Here is an 18524-nt window from a genome sequence, read left to right as displayed (position 1 = left end):
TTGACAAAGATGCCAAAACCATACAATGGAAAAAAAGATAGCATCTTCAGCAAATGGTGCTGGTCTAACAGGATGTCTACATGTAGAAAAATGCAAATAGATCCATAGTTATCACCCTGCACAAAACTAAAGTCCAAGTGGATCAAAAACCTCAACATAAAACCAGACACATTAAATCGGTTAGAAGAAAAAGTGGGGAAAACCCTAGAACTCATTGGTACAGTAGACAACTTCCTGAAGAGAACACCAACAGCACAGGCTCTAAGAGCAACAATCAATAAATGGGACCTCATGAAACTGAAAAGCTTCTTATGTAAAGCAAAGGACCGTCATCAAAAACAAAACGACAGCTTACAGATTGGGAAAGAATCTTCACCAATCCTTTATCTGACAGAGGGCTAATATCCAATATAAAGAACTAAAGAAGCTGAAAAGCAGCAAACCAAGTAATCCAATTAAAAAATGGGGAACAGAGCTAAACAGAGAATTCTCTGTAGAGGAATATTGAATCGCAGAGAAACACTTAAAGAAATGCTCAACGTCATTAGCCATCAGGGAAATGCAAATCAAAACGACCCTGAGATTTCACCTTACACCCATCAGAATGGCCAAGATGAAAAACTCAAGTGACAACATATGCTGGAGAGGTTGTGGAGAAAGGGGAACCTTCCTCCACTGCTGGTGGGAATGTAAACTTGTACAACCACTCTGGAAAACAGTCTGGCGCGTTCTCAGACAACTAGGAATAGCACTTCCTCAAGATCCAGCCATACCAGTCCTAGGCATATATCCAAAAGAAGCTCAAGTACACAATAAGGACATTTGCTCAACCATGTTTGTAGCAGCTTTATTTGTAATAGCCAGAAGCTGGAAACAGCCCAGATGCCCCTCAACTGAAGAGTAGATGCAGAAATTGTGGTACATCTATACAATGGAGTATTACTCTGCAATGAAAAATAAGGAAATCATGAAATTTGTAGGTAAATGGTGGGACCTGGAAAGGATCATCCTGAGTGAGCTGTCCCAGAAGCAGAAAGACACACACGGTATATACTCACTCATATGGACATATAACATAGGATATGTTTTATATATATCCTACTATATATTACCTACTAAAATCTATACATCTAAAGAAACTAATCAAGAGAGAGGACCCTGACTAAAACGCTCAGTCCCCATCCTGAAAGGCAAAGAGGATGGACATCAGAAGAAGACGAAAACAGGAAACAAGCTAGGAACCTGACACAGAGGGCCTCTGAAAGGCTCTGCCCTGCAGACTATCAAAGCAAACACTGAGACTTATGGCCAACTGTTGGGCAGAGTGCATGGAATCTTATGTAAGAAGTGGGAAATAGTAAGAGCTGGAGAGGACGGATACCCCACAAGGAGAGCAACAGAACCAGAAAATTTGAACACGGGTCTTTCCAGATACTCATACTCCAACCAAGTACCAGGCATGGATAACCTAGAACCCCTGCACAGATGTAGCCATGGCAGTTTAGTGTCCAAGTGGGTTTCATAGTAATGGGAAGAGGGACTGCCTCTGACATAATCTGATTGGCCTGCTCTTTGATCACCTCCCCCTGAGGGGGGAGCAGCCTTACCAGGCCACAGAAGAAGACAATGCAGCCACTCCTGATGTGATCTGATAGACTTAAGATCAGAAGGAAGGAGAGGAGGACCTCCCCATCAGTGGACTTGGGGAGGGGCATATGTGAAAAAGGGGGAGGGAAGGTGGAACTGGGAGGGGAGGAGGGAGGGGCTTATGGGGGGATACAAAGTGAATAAAGTAATTAATAAAATTAAGTTAAATTTAAAAAATTAAACATTAAATATGTATTTGTGGGTCTGGAGAGATGGCTCAGAGGTTAAGAGCACTAGCTCCTCTTCCAAAGGTCCTGAGTTCAATTCCCAGCAACCACATGGTGGCTCACAACCATCTATAATGAGATCTGGTGCCCTCTCCTGTCATGCAGGCCTACATGCAGGTAGAGTATTGTATAAATAATAAGTAAATCTTTAAAAAATATATGTACCTTTGTGAAATAACAATGTGTACATTTTGTATATGCACATGGTATTAGATTTCAAAAACTGGCAGTCATTGTTCAATTTTTTTAAAAAATTGGAAACTTGAATTTTGTACATATAAAAATTATTATGTGATCCTGATAACCTTATGTCCCAGATCTTGTTTGTTCTCATAAACTAGTGGGGAAAAGTCCTAAACAGCATCACCTCTAAGTAGCAGGAGCTATTTAACCAGAGGGTCCAATCAGATGGCTCAGTGGATAAAGGCCCCTGCCACCAAGGATGACAACTGAATTTAACTCCTGGGAGGCTTATGTGGTAGAAGGGAAGAACCAAGTGCTGGAAGCTGTCCTCTGTCCTCCACAGATTCTATTCATGTGTATGTGTGCATGTGCCCAGAATGAATAATGTATAAATAATTTAAAGTATGAGACTGGAGAGCTGGATCAGCAGTTAAGCACTGGCTGCTTCTCCAGGGTGCCCAGGTTTGATTATCAGCCCACACTGCAGCTCACAAACACCTATAACTCTAATTTCAGGAGATCTGACACCTTCTGGGATATGTGTAGGCAAAATACCCACACACATAAAAACTACACATTTAAAAATATGTACATGTGCTGGGCGAGGTGTCAACTGCCTTAATCCTAGCACTCGGGAGGTAGGGAGGCAGAGGCGGGCAGATCTCTGTGACCTTGAGGCCAGCCTGGGCTACAGATCAACTCCAGGACAGCCAGGACTACACAGAGAAACCTTGTCTTGAGGTGGGGGGCAGGGGAGAAGGAAAGAAAGATTTTATATATAGATATATATACTGAGAAAAGTTTATTTTGGCCCATTCCAGAAATGGAATATATACTTAAAAATACCATGCTGAGTCCTCCCTCCAGCATTTTATTTAACATTATAAAATGGTAAGCATTTACCAGCTTGTGGCTTGCTTTTGTTACAACAGGGATTTTTGTTTGTTTGTTTTTTGTTTTGAGGCAAGGTTTTTCTGTGTAGCTTTGACTGCCCCGGAGCTTGCTCTGTAAACCAGGTTGGACTGGCCTTGATCTCAGAGATCAGCCTGCCTCTGCCTTCTGAGTGCTGGGATTAGAGGCGTGTGCCACCACAGCCCATCTTTTATAAAACATTCATGCTAGAAATGTCAGAATTTTCCCAAGTTGTTTACAGATCTGTTTCTTAGAAAATTATTAGAGACTTAGAAAGAAATCACAAATTGAAAGACTCTCTGAAGTGTTTTTTATTAGCTATTATAGTGTGAACCATACTTATTGTAGCACACTATTGAACTGTTTGAGAGTTGTTTAATAATTCCTCTCTTTGTTTTTAGGCTTGTGTTGTCAAACGGGAATTTAAGAAGGCAGAGCAGTTGATTAAACATGCAGTGTATCTGGCACGGTAGGTGATTGGTACTAAAGAGGCTGTTTTAACGTGTTTCTCAGTTGTATATGCTAATAGTTCTGTATCTTTTTCTAGAGATCATTTTGGATCTAAACACCCAAAATACTCTGATACGCTGCTGGATTATGGCTTCTACTTACTCAATGTAGACAATATCTGCCAGTCTGTTGCGATTTACCAGGTGTGTTATTGGTTATTTCCCTTTCCTTTAAATCTTAAGTTGACTTGCTGACCTATATTTGTTTGTTATTTCTTTTTTTTTTTTTTTTTAGATTTATTTATTATATATACATCATTCTGCCTTCATGTACCCCTGCATGCCAGAAGAGGGCACCAGATCTCATTGTAGATAGTTGTGAGCCACCATGTGGTTGCTGGGAATTGAACTCAGGACTTTTCGTAGAACAGCCAGTGCTCTTAACCTCTGAGCCATCTCTCCAGCCCTGTTTGTTATTTCTAATCCATGTATAAAATAACTCTTTGAGGGGTAGAGGGATGGCTCCACAGCTAAGAGCACTAGCTGCTCTTCTAGAGGACCCAAGTCCAATTCTCAGCACCCACATGGCAGCTTACAACCGTCTGTAACTGCAGTTACTGGGGATCTGATACCCTCACATAGATGTTCATGCAGGCAAGATACCAATGCACATAAAATAATTTTACAAAGCAATAGCAGACCAACTTAAAACAGATAGATGGGTGTATGGATAGATGGAAGGATAGATGTGTGGAGGGACAGATAGATAACTCTTTGAACCCTGCCTTTCTTCTGTAGGCCTCACCATTGTTTACTAAGTATAAAGGCTTAAGAGTCAAATGTTTTAAGGATTGAAGAGAATCATCCAGGACTAGAATCATCAGGTGGTGGGTCTGTTCCACTGTACTTTCTGTTGTAATTTCCTTGGTTGATGGCTTAATTTTGTGGAGGATTTATCAAGTGTCAGTCTAGTATTAGATTTAGACCGTGCAATTGTTACTTCAGGTAAATGATGTCCTGTACCGTGGCACTAGACAAGATGTCACTGATTTTTGCAGTTCTCTAAGAAGGGTGTAGAAGAAGCTGTTAGGGCTGAGGTGTGAGTCTGGTGGAGCTGCCTTATATGCACTTGGTCTTATGGCTGAAAAACAACTCACGTGGCTTTCCAGACAGGTGTCTTCACAGAATCAGGTCTTGGGTGACTTGCATGTTCTGCTCTTGTTTGAATCTGGCAAGACTTTCCCATTTGAAATGTAAGGGGTTGGGTACATATAGTGTGGGGCTGGTTCACTTAACTTCAGTAGTACACAGTACTGTTAAGTGTCGTTCTGATTCTTTCAGGCAGCGCTTGACATTCGGCAGTCGGTGTTTGGTGGCAAAAATATTCACGTAGCAACAGCTCATGAAGACCTGGCTTATTCTTCCTATGTTCACCAGTACAGTTCCGGAAAATTTGACAATGCCCTGTAAGTTCCACTTTCTTTTCTGAGAATTATGATCCCCCCCAATGTAGTAGTTCTTAAGTTTTATAGGAATAAACTTGTCTTCTGTTGGTATAGAATGTTTTTGAAGTCATCCCAATTTCTAAGGCATCCATTTAGGCTTGTGGTTTTATATTAAGATTTGTCTATTTTTATATGGAATGAGCTTTTCAGTATTTCAGGTTTTTGTTTTTGTTTTTTTGTTTTTTGAGTAATTAGTAGCCCCTGGATCAATGGCAAATTGACAACCTAAAAACAACCTACAAACTTACTGCTGAAAAAAACAAAAACTAGATATGTAAATTATAGCTGTTCTTTTTAATGTGTAACTAAGCTTGCAAGAGTGAGAAAAATCCCCAGCAACATAAAATGGGCAGTAAATCTTCAGCCATGGACTGTGGCCCATATGCAAAATATTTTTGTCCGTCAGATATGCTCATTGTTTCTCTATTTCCTATGACTGTTTCATGCCATGATTGAAGAGTTAAGTAGTTACGAAAATATGTTGGCAACATCACATTCTTTGTATAGTCCCTTACAAAGAAAATTTTCTAGATCTGATAGAGAAGAAGAACCCAGTAATATTTTGGAGGAAAATGAAGACAAAAAGCAGGCCAGGTATAGGGCATTCCTGTAATCCGCACTCATGCTGGGTCTGGAAGATCAAGGATTTAAGGCGCTTCTGCCAAGCATGACAACCTGAGTTCCAGCCCTGAGAGCCGTATGGTGGAGGAGAAAACTGAAGCTTCTACTAGCTTTCTTCTAACAGCCTGAAAAAGGAAGGGAAAAAAAAAATCCAGGGCCAGTCTGTACTGTACTGTATAGTGAGTTCCAGGCCAGCTTAGACTACACAGCAAGACTCCTTTCTCTTTAAAAAACAAATAAACAAAAACCACACACACAAAACAGAAACTTGTTCAAAGGCAGGCTTTACTTTTTTCAGGGGTTCTAGCTGTTATCCAGCTGTTCTTATACTCTGGGCTGAAATGATCCACCTGCTTCCGAGCTGAGAATTTTAAATGAAACAAGATGCATCCTACATTATGGTTGAGCCTTGAAAAAAATGTTAACTTTCAGAAATTTGTCACGAAGGATCACGCTCTATGTGGTTCTATTTATTTGTGTTCAGATAGGTAAATCTAGAAACAGAAAGTGAATGATACAAGACCCACTTAGATCTGGGTGTTGGAAGGACATGGGGATTGTTAGGTGTATATAGGTTTGTTCTTTGTTTTTGTTTTAAGTGATAAAAATGCCCTAAAATTGATTACAGTGGTAAATGTACTACTCTGAATATACTGAAAAGTGTGGTGGCTAACACTAATACTCAAGGTGAGACAGGAGAATTGCCATGAATTAGCAGTCTAGTCTAGTAAATAAAATCTTGTCTCAAAGAAAGCAAGCAACAGCTGAGGAAAAGACTCCTGTGTTGTCCTTGATGTCAAAACTCTATAGACACGTTTAACAGCACTTTAGTTGACAACTAAAGAGAATTAGTGAATTTGAAGATAGGTGGAGATGAGAAGTTTGGTTGGGGAGCTAGAGAGATGGTTCTGTGGTTAAGAATGAGATACTGTTCTTTCAAAAAAACTGTATCTGGTAACTTAAACCACCTGCAACTCCAGCCCAAGAGGCGAGTAACACCTGGACTCTGGGCTTCTCAAATGCACATACCCACACTCAGATATGCAATTTAAAGTGATAAAAAGAAATGTTATTTTAAAAGAAGTTTGAGTTGTAAGGGAGTAGCAAGTATAATAGACAAGTAGTTTGCCTTTTGTTTGTGGGCTGGACTGTGAACAGATAACAGATGTTACTATGGACAGGAAATTAAAGGGCTGAGTGATTTTAGGGGACTTTATGCACTCTCTTCAGTGAAAGTGAACCATGTGCCTATGGAGGGGAAAGCACTCCAGAGAAAGAAGAGCAAATGCTAGAGTGAGAACAGATTTCATCCAGAAATTGCTGGGCATGCTTGGCTGGAGGCTCAGAGAGTTGATGTGAGAATGGCAGGAAATGATGTCAGAGAGGTAGCAGAGAGATTGAGTCTTGTCGACTATAGTGAGGACTTTTATTTAGAGGGAGATGAGAATGCAGTGGGTGTTGAAAGTTTAATTCACAACAGATTGAAAATTTGAGCCTGAAGCTTAGAGTGCTTGCCTAGCAACTGAGAGGTCCTGGGTGTGGTTCCTGGTTCAACGAAACTCTGATTCTTGAAACTTTTTTTTTTTTTTTAAGATTTATGAGTATGTGTCAGAATAAGTGAGTGTGTGTGTGTGTGTGTGTGTGTGTGTGTGTGTGTGTGTGTGCGCGCGCCACACACACACACACACACACACACACACACACACATACACACACACACATATGCGCACATGCCACATAATTGCAGATGCCCATGGAGACCAGAAACGGGTGTCACCCTCTGGAGCTGGAGTTACATGAGTTTGTGAGCCACTTCTCCAGCCCCAAAACTCTTTGATTCATTTTTAGTTTTACTAGTACTTTCTGCCAATACTATAATACATGTTGTTGCTGTTAACTGAAAAGAAACACTAGACTCTATCTATGTGTATTACAGATTTCATGCAGAAAGATCCATTGGTATCATTACCCACATCCTACCTGAAGATCATCTTCTTTTGGCTTCTTCAAAGAGGGTGAAAGGTACCCTTTGTAATCTAGTCTCAGATGATTGTAAATTGATAGATGGCATAAAATACGTCTGTTAGATTGTATGGATATATGACTAAAGTAGTTTTCTCCTCTCTGTGATTCACCTCTTTCACATAACATTGTTCATTTTACTTCCTCCCTCCCTTTCCTTTGAGTAAGACAGAGGAGTGGTGCCGATGATCCCACAGTAACAGTGAGGACTGAGGACGGCTTCTGCAGAGCCAGTTTACAGTGCACCTTTCCTCGGCCTCGGCTCTTAAGTGTTCCCCAATACCACTTTCTGATTTTAACTTTTCTGCTAATCCTCACCAGTGCTTTCTCTTAATGCATCGATTCTGCTGTGACTAGGTCAGCCTTGTGGTGGTTATGTGCATGTCAGTGAGTCTTACTCTAATCCTAGCAATTAAGTTAGATAATAAGAAAAATAAATTGTTCCACAAAGCCTCACTAATACTGAATCACCATTTTGTTGATTACAGTAGCCCTTTTTTTCTTTAAATAATAAAGGGCCAGTGGGGTGGCTGAGGGGGTAAATAGACTCGCTGCCAAGCCCTACAATTTAAGTTCAGTCCCTGCCACTCAAACAATAAATAAATGTTGGGAGAGAAGTTAGTAACTCTTCAGCTTTATTATCTGTTATTTTTTTACCTATTATATCATGTACAGTTTATTTAATATACATAGGTGTGTACCTTCTTCTAAGCTTCTTAATCTTATGTCTGGTATTAAAACTGTTTTAAACCTTCTTTTTAAAAAAATGCTGCCATAAGGTATCTTTCTATTTACTACCTTTGTACAATGCCAGTAAAATAAAAATAGCTGGTAATATCTGTATTATTTAGGTCTTATATGGGATTTGAAAACTTTGAATGGAACTTCGAAACTGAAATGTCTTCTGGCCTGATTGGGTTGGTGGAGGAAATAGGAAACTTGTTTTTTGTTGTTGTTTGTTTGTTTTTCAGTTATGTGTGGTTTGAGGTTATGTTTTAAAGGATGGTTGCAGAATTGTCAGAAGTGCTTAAAGTACCTCTTGAAATTGCGTAACTTTAACTTTGACTTCTATCATTACTCTTCACTTTTTTGTTGATTTGTTGATTTGTTTTTTTTGAGACAAGGTCTCATATAGTCCAGGCTGCCCTTGAACTTCTCCTGTAGCCAAGGCTATCCTTAAACTCCCAGTCCAGCTGCCTCAGCTTCCCTGTTGTTCACATAGGCATTCCCTACCATTCCCAGGTGGCTATTTTCCTCCTATAAAATGGAGCTGAGTATGGCAGTAGAAGCTGATTCTGCAACATAATTTAAGGTACACCATTTTCCCCTTAATTTAAGGCACACCATTTCCCCTTAACTTGAATAAATATTCTGTATAAATAGAGCAACTTTCCCAAAACTGTGCTGTTGAAGTATGATAGTTTGGCTGAACACAATAGCACACATATGGAATCCCAGCATTAGAAAGCAGTTGAAGCAGGAGGATTGCCATGAATTCAAAGCCAGCCTGGGCTACAAATCAAGAGCCCAGCTCAAAAACAAAGCAAAACAACAACAACAAAAATCCCACAAATGTAGACTACTTTGATATTGGCCAGTTCTAGACCACAGTCAGTATGTGGTCTGTTGATACAGCTAAGTAGTCAATATTCAGTTAATACTACAGTCTTCAATTGTCAATGAAATGTTGAGCCTTTGGGGAAGTGGATTTTAAGTTTCCTAATTTATCACTTTGTTTGTCCAGCACTCATTTTAGAGGAGATTGCAATTGACTGTCACAACAAAGAGACGGAACAGAGGTTGCTTCAGGAAGCACATGACTTGCACTTGTCCTCTCTCCAGCTAGCTAAGAAAGCTTTTGGAGAATTTAATGTGCAGACTGCAAAACACTATGGCAACCTTGGACGACTTTATCAGTCAATGAGAAAATTTAAGGTAAAGGGGCTTTGCATTCTTTTAATTCTAAACATTAGTTAATCTAAAATAGTAAGTCTTCAGTAATCTTAAATGATAAAGCATATAAGTATTTTACCTAACACCAAGGGAGCTGAGAAAATAATGAGTAGTCAAATTGTAAGTGAAATGACAGAATCAAGACCACGAAAAAAGGTTTTTGATTTAACAAGGTGGTATCTTAGTCAGACTTTAGTCATATCTCTTAGCATAGTATGTTTAAGTCCTAGCATAGTATGTTTAGGTCTTAGCACAATATCTAGCCTGTAGTAAGTATTCAGAGAAGACCTACAAAATCTAGCACAACACTTAACACTAATTTTCTTTTAGAATTTTGTTTTGTTTTGTTTGTTCGTTTTGTTTTTTTGAGATAGGCTTTCTCTGTGTTTCCAGCTTTGCCTCTCCTGGACTCTTTGTAGACCAGCCTGGCCACAAACTCACAGTAACCTTCCTGCCTCTGCCTCCCTGGGTGCTGGGATGTGTGCCTGCACTCCTGGCTTCTTTTAGAATTTTTGTTTCTAGTCAGTAATAATAGTACATTCCTTTAAGGTTAATGCTTGGAAGGCTGAGGCAGGGGGATTGTTAGTTTTGTGCCAGCCTGAGCTATTTAGGGGACCTCTCTGTCTGTCTCTCTCTCTTTGTAAATTTTATGTGTGTGTAATACATACACATAAGCATGTGCACATGCTCTCATGCACATGTCTGCATAAGTCAGTACCATCTGTAACAAGTTGAAATTATTTTGGGGGATGTGGTAACTCCAAAATAATTTTTTTCTTTTTTTGAAACAGGGTCTGGCTATGTAGTTCTGGCTTCCTGTCACTGCAGGAATTAAGTTGTGTGCTATCGTGCCTGTCTTCATGTTCATTTTAGGAGGCTCTTTACTGCTCTTTTTAAAATTTTTGATGCTTTTGGGTTTTTTATGACAGTATCTTCTCTCTGTAGCCCTGGCTGGCTTGAACTGTCAGTCCTCCTGCCTCTGCCTGCCTGTTGTTGGAAATACAGATATGTCGCACCACACCTAGCTTAGAACGTTTAACCTTTACCTTTATCACTTTAGGCTTTAGGACCATTACTGTCATCAGCTTGTGTGCAGTTTACTAAAACCATAATGTTTTTCATTAGCAGCTTTTGGAAAAGGCATAGGCTGGTCTTTGATCTTACTACCTAATGGCTTTTATAAGCTGTGGTTGATACTTAGAACAAACTCGCATATTGAGTAGAATTGTCCTAAGAAAAAGTACAGTCTAATGTTGTATTTGGCCTGTTTTTCAGGAAGCTGAAGAAATGCACATAAAAGCAATTCAGATTAAGGAGCAGCTTCTTGGTCAAGAAGATTATGAAGTAGCCCTTTCGGTGGGACATCTGGCATCCTTATATAATTATGACATGAATCAATATGAAAATGCTGAGAAACTGTATTTACGATCTATAGCAATTGGTATGTTACCTTTAAATCTTGCTTCCTCGGGTATCAGCCATATTCTGTCTTTGTTTGTTTGTTTGTTTGTTTATTTGTTTGTTGAGATATAGGGTTCCTCTTTGTAGCTTTGGCTGTCCTGTAACACTTTGTAGACCGGGCTGGCCTGCCTCTGACCTCCCCCATGCTGGGATTAAAGGCGTGGGCTATCACTGAATGTATGCATTCTTACATTATTTGGTCTATGAACACAGAGCATTTGGATTGTTTCCATTTGACGGTTTTAGCTCATTGTATGAAACTGCTGTTACTGTCCTTCCCTGCTTTCATGTTGAATCGTCTGGCATTGTTGATCAAAAGATTCTTCATGTTCCGTAGCTGTGAGCCCTGTTGGTTGCCTGGGCTGCAAGATGTCCTCTCATCCTATGGTTTGTTTTCTTGTTTCTTTTCACTTCATTTCATTTTGGTTGTGTGTTTGTTGATACAGGGACTCATGTAGCTCAGGCTGGTATTGAAGTCCTGATCATCCTGCTTCATCCTGATGCTGGAATCACAGGCATGTACTGCCACAGCCAGCCTAAGAACTCCTCAGTTTAATGGGATGCCTTGATGTGCTTTTTTTTTTTTTTTAATCATTAGCGCCTTTTAAATTTATTTTGAGGGATTTTTTTTTTCCCCTACCAGTACTCTTCTACAAGATCATCTTCTGGACACTTTATGTAACCGTTCATGGTTAGATGTGCAATTCTAAAATTGTTCATCTTAGAAGGAATCAAATTTCACTTTTTCCATGCATCTAACATAGTTGACCCGGGACCATTTCTCCAACAGTGTCCTCTCCCTTTGCAAAGGGTGATCCATATGTGTCTTAACTAACGTGTATTGACTCGCTTGATCAGTCCCTGAGTGTGTGAAATACTAATGTTCTTAAGATCCTTATGACGGATAATTTCCTTAATTTCTTCTATCTAGTTCTCAGAATACCTGCTTTGGTTGACCGGTCTCATTTTTTCTGGCTTATTTTTCTATGTATCATTTTACACAAAAGCAGATGAATAAGTATTTTCTTATATTTCTTTTCTTTTTGCTTTTGTGGGGGGAGTGGATATTTCAAGACAGGGTTTCTCTGTGTGTAGGGCTGACCTGGAACTTGGCTAGCCTCAAACTCACAGAGATCTGCCTACCTCTACCTCCCAAGTGCTGGAATTAAAGGCATTCATCCCACCATGCCTGATTTTTATTCTCTTTCATACACAAAATAAGCATATTTTAGATACTCTGTATACTGTTGTTCTGTTTTGTTTTGTTTTGTTTTTCTGTTAACTATAACAAAACACCATGATCCAAAAGCAACTTGGGGAGGAAATGGCTTATTTCATCTTACACTTCCAGGTCATTGGGGAAAGTTATGGCAGTAACTCAAGGCAGCAGCCATGGAGAAGCTGTTTGCTCGCTAGCTCACTGGCTCGTTCATGCCCAGCAAGCTTTTGTACACAGCCCAGGGTACTACCTGCCTGAGGATGGTGCCACTCACAATAGCCAGGCTCTTTCACATTAATCATCAATCAAAACGTCTCTTAATTTTTGTTTTGTTTTTGATTTTTCAAGACAGGGTTTCTCAGTGTAGCCTTGGCTTTCTTAGACCTGATTTGTAGACCAGGCTGGCCCTGAACTCGAATCCGCCCCCCTCTGCCTTCCTGAATGCTGGATCACAAGCACGCACCCACCGCTGCACCCAGCTAAACAGTGACCACAGGCCAGTCTGCTCTCAGCAATCCCTCAGTTGAGCCTTCTTCTTCCTAGGTGCACTCTAGGGCCTATCAACCTGAAACAGTGACAGCTACAAAACCAGCACACTTTGCTTTAAAAACAAAACAAAACTTCCTAGGCGATGGTACACCTTTAATCTGAGCACTGCGAAGGCAAAGGCAGGCACATCTGTGTGAATTCAAGTCCAGCCTGGTCTACACAGGGACTTCCAGGACAGCCAGGGCTACAGAGTGAAACTCTTGTCTCAAAAAAAAAAAACAAAAAACAAACCAAAACTAGTCAGGAATCGTGGCACATGCCTTTAATTCTAGCACTCAAAAGGCAAAGGTTGTCAGATTTTGAGTTTGAGGCCAACCTGGTCTACATAATGAGTTCCAGAACAGCCAGGGCTACCGAGAAAGACTGTAAATCTTCATTATTTTAAAATATCCTTAAAAATGTTAGTCCTTAAACCTGAAATTTTGGGCTGGTTAAATGGCTCATCAACTTAGATGACTTTAATTTTTTTCTTGAGAACTCACATGATAGAAGAAGTGATTCCTAAAAGTTATCCTATGGCCTCCACACATGCTATATAGCACAAGTGTGTGAACACACTGACATACAGATGAATTAATTACAAACTTTTTCCCCCCATGAAATTTACTTTAGCATCCTAGGAAAGCCAACTCCTTTGGATGAGAGTGATTTAAGAGGCATGGATAAAGGGATTGTTTTGTTTTGTTTTGTTTTGTTTTGTTTTGTTTTGTTTTCCTTCCATAGGACTAAAACCAAGCCAGCCTATTTAAAGAATTAACTTGTGCCTGGCAGTAATGGTGCTTGCCTTGCAGTACTAGGGAGACAGAGGCAGGTGGATCTATGAGTTTGAGGACAGCCAGGGCTATATAGAGAAACTCTGTCTTGAAAAATACACAAACAAAAAGAGTTAAACTTGTATGAAAATCAAAACAAAAAATATTGTACATTATTTAATTTAAGTTTTTTATGTTACTTTAGGGAAGAAACTGTTTGGTGAAGGCTACAGTGGACTAGAATATGATTACCGAGGCCTCATTAAACTTTACAACTCCATTGGAAATTATGAAAAAGTGTTTGAGTATCACAACGTTCTTTCTAACTGGAACCGGTTGCGAGATCGACAGTATTCAGTGACCGATGCCCTTGAAGACGTCAGCAGCAGCCCCCAGTCCACTGAGGAAGTGGTGCAGTCCTTCCTGATGTCTCAGAATGTCGAGGGACCAAGCTGCTGAGGGACAGCCTCAGCTAACAATTACCTTTTCCCAGAGTCTGGGGAATTCATACTGTGAAATCAAAACCATGTTGTTTTGGGGCTGGCATTTGCATTGAAACACTGGTCCAGTCCATTGAAGACCCTATTTCGGGTAGTCCTGTATTGCAGTTCCTGTAGAATAAGCATATATTGAGTTAGATCAGCATGTGCCGCGTGTATAAGTAGTCCCACGTTCTCACCCTAGTAGAACAACAGGATACCTTTTTTTTTCCTTTTTAAAAAATAATTCATTTTTCAGAAAGCCTGAAAGAAAAAAAAGAACCCCTAAATAAAACTATTTAAGAGTTTAAAAGAGTTGCATTCTTATTATGTAAGGATGATTTTAACAACTTTTAACATGTAATTCTTCCATGTGGAGGTATTCAATACTGTATTGTAAGGAAATTTTATGGAAAACTCTTTATATGCAGTATAGAAAAGTAACACAGGTACTAATAAAGGGGAGCAGGGGCACCCTCCCACAGCTTTGGCTAGCTTTCCCAGATCAGTGCATACAGCCATTCCAGAACCATAGTTCAGTGAGGACTGTCAGATTCATCTGACTGGACCAGTGTTGATCTGTCAGTCACAGAACACCAGGTAGACCAGCAGTTCGAACTCTCTGTTTTTGGTACAGTGGTGAGATGCTCTAATAGTGTTTACTAACAGGACCAGAAGAATCTAAAAGGACCAGGCAGCTGTGGAAGCTGTTATTGGACCAGAGGCTTTAGATTATTATTTTAGTCACTGCACTTGCCTTTTCCAATAGAACAATTTGATTTAGATAGAGTGCAAAGTACTAATGCAAGAGTTTTACTTGTATCGCAGATACACAACTGTGGGATGTGGACAGTGTCAGCGGCAACTCTTTAGTCACGGTACGTGGATGGCAGTGTCATGAGCAATTCTGTAACTGTCTGCTGCGGCCATTTTATTCCGCCCTAGTACTCCATGTAGTTAACAAGCATACTGGCTAAGAGTCACGACATAACTCATGTCCAGATGAGAATCTTAGGTTTATTGTATGGTTTGTGGGGATTAAGAAGCTTGAATGCACAAAAAAAGTCTTAGGAAGTCCTTCATTTTTGTGGAAAATAAATAATAGTACAGTCAGTCATTTTAACTGAAATCCAGGAGTCAAGTGGAAAGATCCTCCTATAATATCTTTTTCACTGATTGGGGCTTTGATTTTTTTTTTTTTTTTAATTTTTTAAAGCTAGCCAGGTTATTTAATGTGGAGCTAATACTCAATTCCTAAGTGTGACATGTAACAAAAAAGATCTTTTGCTGTTACCTCAATTCTTAGCACAGTGGCCCATCTCGTGCTTCTGTAGTTAAGAATACGGGTTTCTCCCCTATTTTCAGGGGTTCCTGACTTGGCCATTAGATACACTGCTCTTGGCAATGAATGCTTGGAGTAGTATGTAGGTGAGTGGGTATGTGTCAAATTTTGTTCTTTTAGCATGCTCGTTGAGTAAAGGAAAACAGTTATCATGTAGAGAACAGAAACTTTAATTTAGAAGCTTCAGGATTTATCTTAAACTTTTTTTTAACTTCCCAATTTTAACTTTGTTTGAAACTATTTGCAATCATAGTGTTAAACCAGTGCGCTTAGGTCCTTAGAAGGGAACTTAATGGGAACGTATCCCAGCAGGTGAGGCTAGCCCACACCCTGACACAACTTTTGGTTCAGTGACTTGAATTTATTGCTCTGTCTGAATTTCTGATTAAATTCTTCAAAGAATAAATTGGTTCACTTGCAGTTTATCCATCTGGTCCCCCTCCCCCTTAACTACAGTCTTGCCAGGTGTCACCTCTATTACCCAAGGAGTCTGTGTGACCAAGGAGGAGTGTTTCCCAGTTACTCAGCTCGAGCCTCACAGGCCTATATATTTGATACCTCCAAAGACATTTTCAGGATAGGCTTTGTATACTTTTATTGGCTATTTAGAGCCCTGTGGTATGTTTGTGGTATAGGAATGTCATGGTAAATTGTTTTTCAATAAATATTTTGAAACTTAAGTTTCCCCATGAATTATTTTTATTTAATCTGAGTTGTTGGTGTTGTGCACATACAGCATTTTGCATAGTCAGATAACTTAAGGCTCATCTTCCTCAGCTCAGTTCACACTTAACTCATACTCAGTGATGACGTTCTTTAGAAGTCTGTGATCACAGGTGATGTTAGATGACAACCAGCCCCAACCTCCGGCATCGCTGTTGTCAGTTTCTCCGTCTTACTACTCCTTCATTATGATTTTCTGTATCTCATAAAAGTTAATCTAATGCCTACACTGTAGCAGTCTGTTTTCTTAAATGAAATGACTGGATGTGTTCTGATTTAGTGAGAAAGTAATACCTCATGATTTCAAGTGTGGGAAATATCCCTTTAGCAAGGATGCTGAGAATGTAGTGAGATGAATACCATCATAATTTTACTGTTAAAAATTCGCTAAAGCAGGGTGTAATATATCATATAATCTCAGTATATGTATAACCTCAGCATTCAGGAGGCTGAGTGAGGCAGGAAGAGGTTAAGTTCCAGACAGCCTGGGCTACAAACAAAAATCTCAAAGGAAAAACTGAAGTTTACCTCACACTTACACAGCTTGCATGTAATTTTAAATAAAGGCCTATGATCTCGCCCTCCCTTAAATTCTCTTATTCCTAAGCTTGGTGCTACTTGAGCGGGGCCATGAGGGAGCTCATGCCTGTGACACAGCTGAGTCACCTGCATGCAGTTTAATAGCACCAACTGGATTTTTAGTACGTAATATTTATGGTCCTCGAACTAGATTTGGACTCTTTCTCCATGGCTGTACGTTGTCCTTTAAACACCAGCTCAGTCCCCTGCCCGGGAACCCTGCCATGAGGATCAGTCTGAATAGAGCCTTTTGTGCTGGCCACTAGAGGACCATTAGGTACAGGAAGCTGCCTGTGATGGCACAAGGTTTAATCCCAGCCACCTGGGAGGCGGAGGAGGCAGGAGAATCACTTGAAATCACCAGGGCAGCCTCTCAGACCCTATCTCAAGAATACAATGGAAGTGCAGCAGCTTCAAGCTTGGAAGTTTTGAGCTGCCATTGGACTTGTCTTTATAGTGCAAACAGCTGAGTCTGTGATGCAAGCTTATGGCCAAAACTTGGCAAATTCAGAGAACAGTTTGCTAAGCAACAGGTGTTACTAACTGCCACTTTTTTTTTCTTTTTTTCTTTTTTTTATGTTTTCCCCTAGGCTTTTTAGCCCTGAAGCTTCCAGTCGTCTTTTTCTGGATGGCAAAGTTACTACTGGAAAAAAAGAAAATCTTATTTATAATTACTGATTTTTAAAAGTTTTATTTTTGTTTTAAAGATTAACATTTTGCCTCTTGGCTTTAGAGGACTTCAGATTACCTGGAAAAAAAAAAAGATTTATCTTAAATAGAACATTTGGGTTAGTGTAAAGATTTAACAGTAGTAGTTCTTGTGTCCCCAGATCTCAGGAATGTTTTAGGCAGAAAACTGGCTTTTTCCCTGATGGTGATTTGAAGGAGTGTGCTTTAGAATTTAACACTATTGTTAATTGCAGTTCTAGGTATCTAGCATGAGTGGCCTTAATGAGTTTGTTGAAGTGCACATGTTTTTCAAAAGTAAAATTTATGATTAAATATATATGCTATATAGAGATATCTAGGAAACTTGGTTGTGGTGCACAAAATGTTGGATCACTGAATTGCAGGTACCATTTGTATAACATCACTCATATCTGTATATTCCTTTTATGGGAAGACATGTTGCCATGGTGACTAAAACTTTTCAATTTAGTTTTACTTTATTATGTGAATGAATGCTACATTTTATTAAATATTACCAGGTCAGTACTATTTTTATACCTTATTAAGCAACAGGGGTTTTAGTTTAATAGGTTCAAAATAAACAAAACCCTTAATGGAATAGTTGCAGATGAATCACTAGCATTCTTTACATGAAAATCCCCACGACTAGTGCCGCAGTAATTTCTATAGAAATATTGATGGTCAGTAATAGATTCTGAAGACAGTTCGTTGAGTCAGAACGGCCTTTCCTATCATTCTCACCCACTTGTAGCACTCACCGTTATTTGTAACTATTAAGCCACACTAAGTATGTTTGTAACCAGCATTGTGATATATTCTGTACTTGTATTGCTAAATGAATTATTGATCTAATAAACAGAGTGTTCCTGCATTCATAGTGTATGTTTCCAATTGAGTTGTGGTTGCTTTGGGTTGGAATTCAGGGGTTTTAAGGTGTAGACTGTTCTCACTGGAGAATCGTTTGAGAGAAACTTGAAGCTAGAACAAAAGTACTCTGGTTCAAGAAAATGAAGAGGTGCTACAGAGGTCTATGGAGACAGCGTTGGTAACCATGCTCGTGGTGGCCCTTGGAAGTGACAGTGTTAGTGCGGCAGAGAGCTGCTGTACCTCCTCACTAGCCTTCCTGCTGGAGAAGGCTTAGAGCTCAGCTGAAAGGATGAGAGCGGAGTCTCCGTCGCCCACACCCCTAATCTGAGTTTCAGTTCCAACTG

The 18524-nt window shown here is 39.7% G+C and overlaps 1 protein-coding gene across 2 annotated transcripts in view; it reads left to right on the top strand.

The window, feature by feature from the left end:
- Appbp2 (amyloid beta precursor protein binding protein 2) overlaps positions 1–18184 on the top strand; it is a 32418-nt gene extending 14234 nt beyond the window's left edge. For both annotated transcript variants that reach the window (XM_055619935.1, XM_055619936.1), the window contains exons 6-12: positions 3371–3438; positions 3517–3622; positions 4760–4884; positions 7481–7566; positions 9311–9501; positions 10795–10960; positions 13706–18184. In XM_055619935.1, the coding sequence (XP_055475910.1) occupies positions 3371–3438; positions 3517–3622; positions 4760–4884; positions 7481–7566; positions 9311–9501; positions 10795–10960; positions 13706–13959 (996 nt within the window). In that variant the 3' untranslated portion in view covers positions 13960–18184. The remainder of the gene's footprint in view (positions 1–3370; positions 3439–3516; positions 3623–4759; positions 4885–7480; positions 7567–9310; positions 9502–10794; positions 10961–13705) is intronic.
- Positions 18185–18524: the final 340 nt, after the last annotated feature.

Source organism: Psammomys obesus, unplaced genomic scaffold (assembly GCF_907164565.1).
Source record: "Psammomys obesus unplaced genomic scaffold, mPsaObe1.curated_primary_1811, whole genome shotgun sequence".
NCBI lineage: Eukaryota > Metazoa > Chordata > Mammalia > Rodentia > Muridae > Psammomys > Psammomys obesus.
Note: the sequence above shows the minus strand (reverse complement) of the source record. Positions and strands in the feature narration are given on the sequence as shown.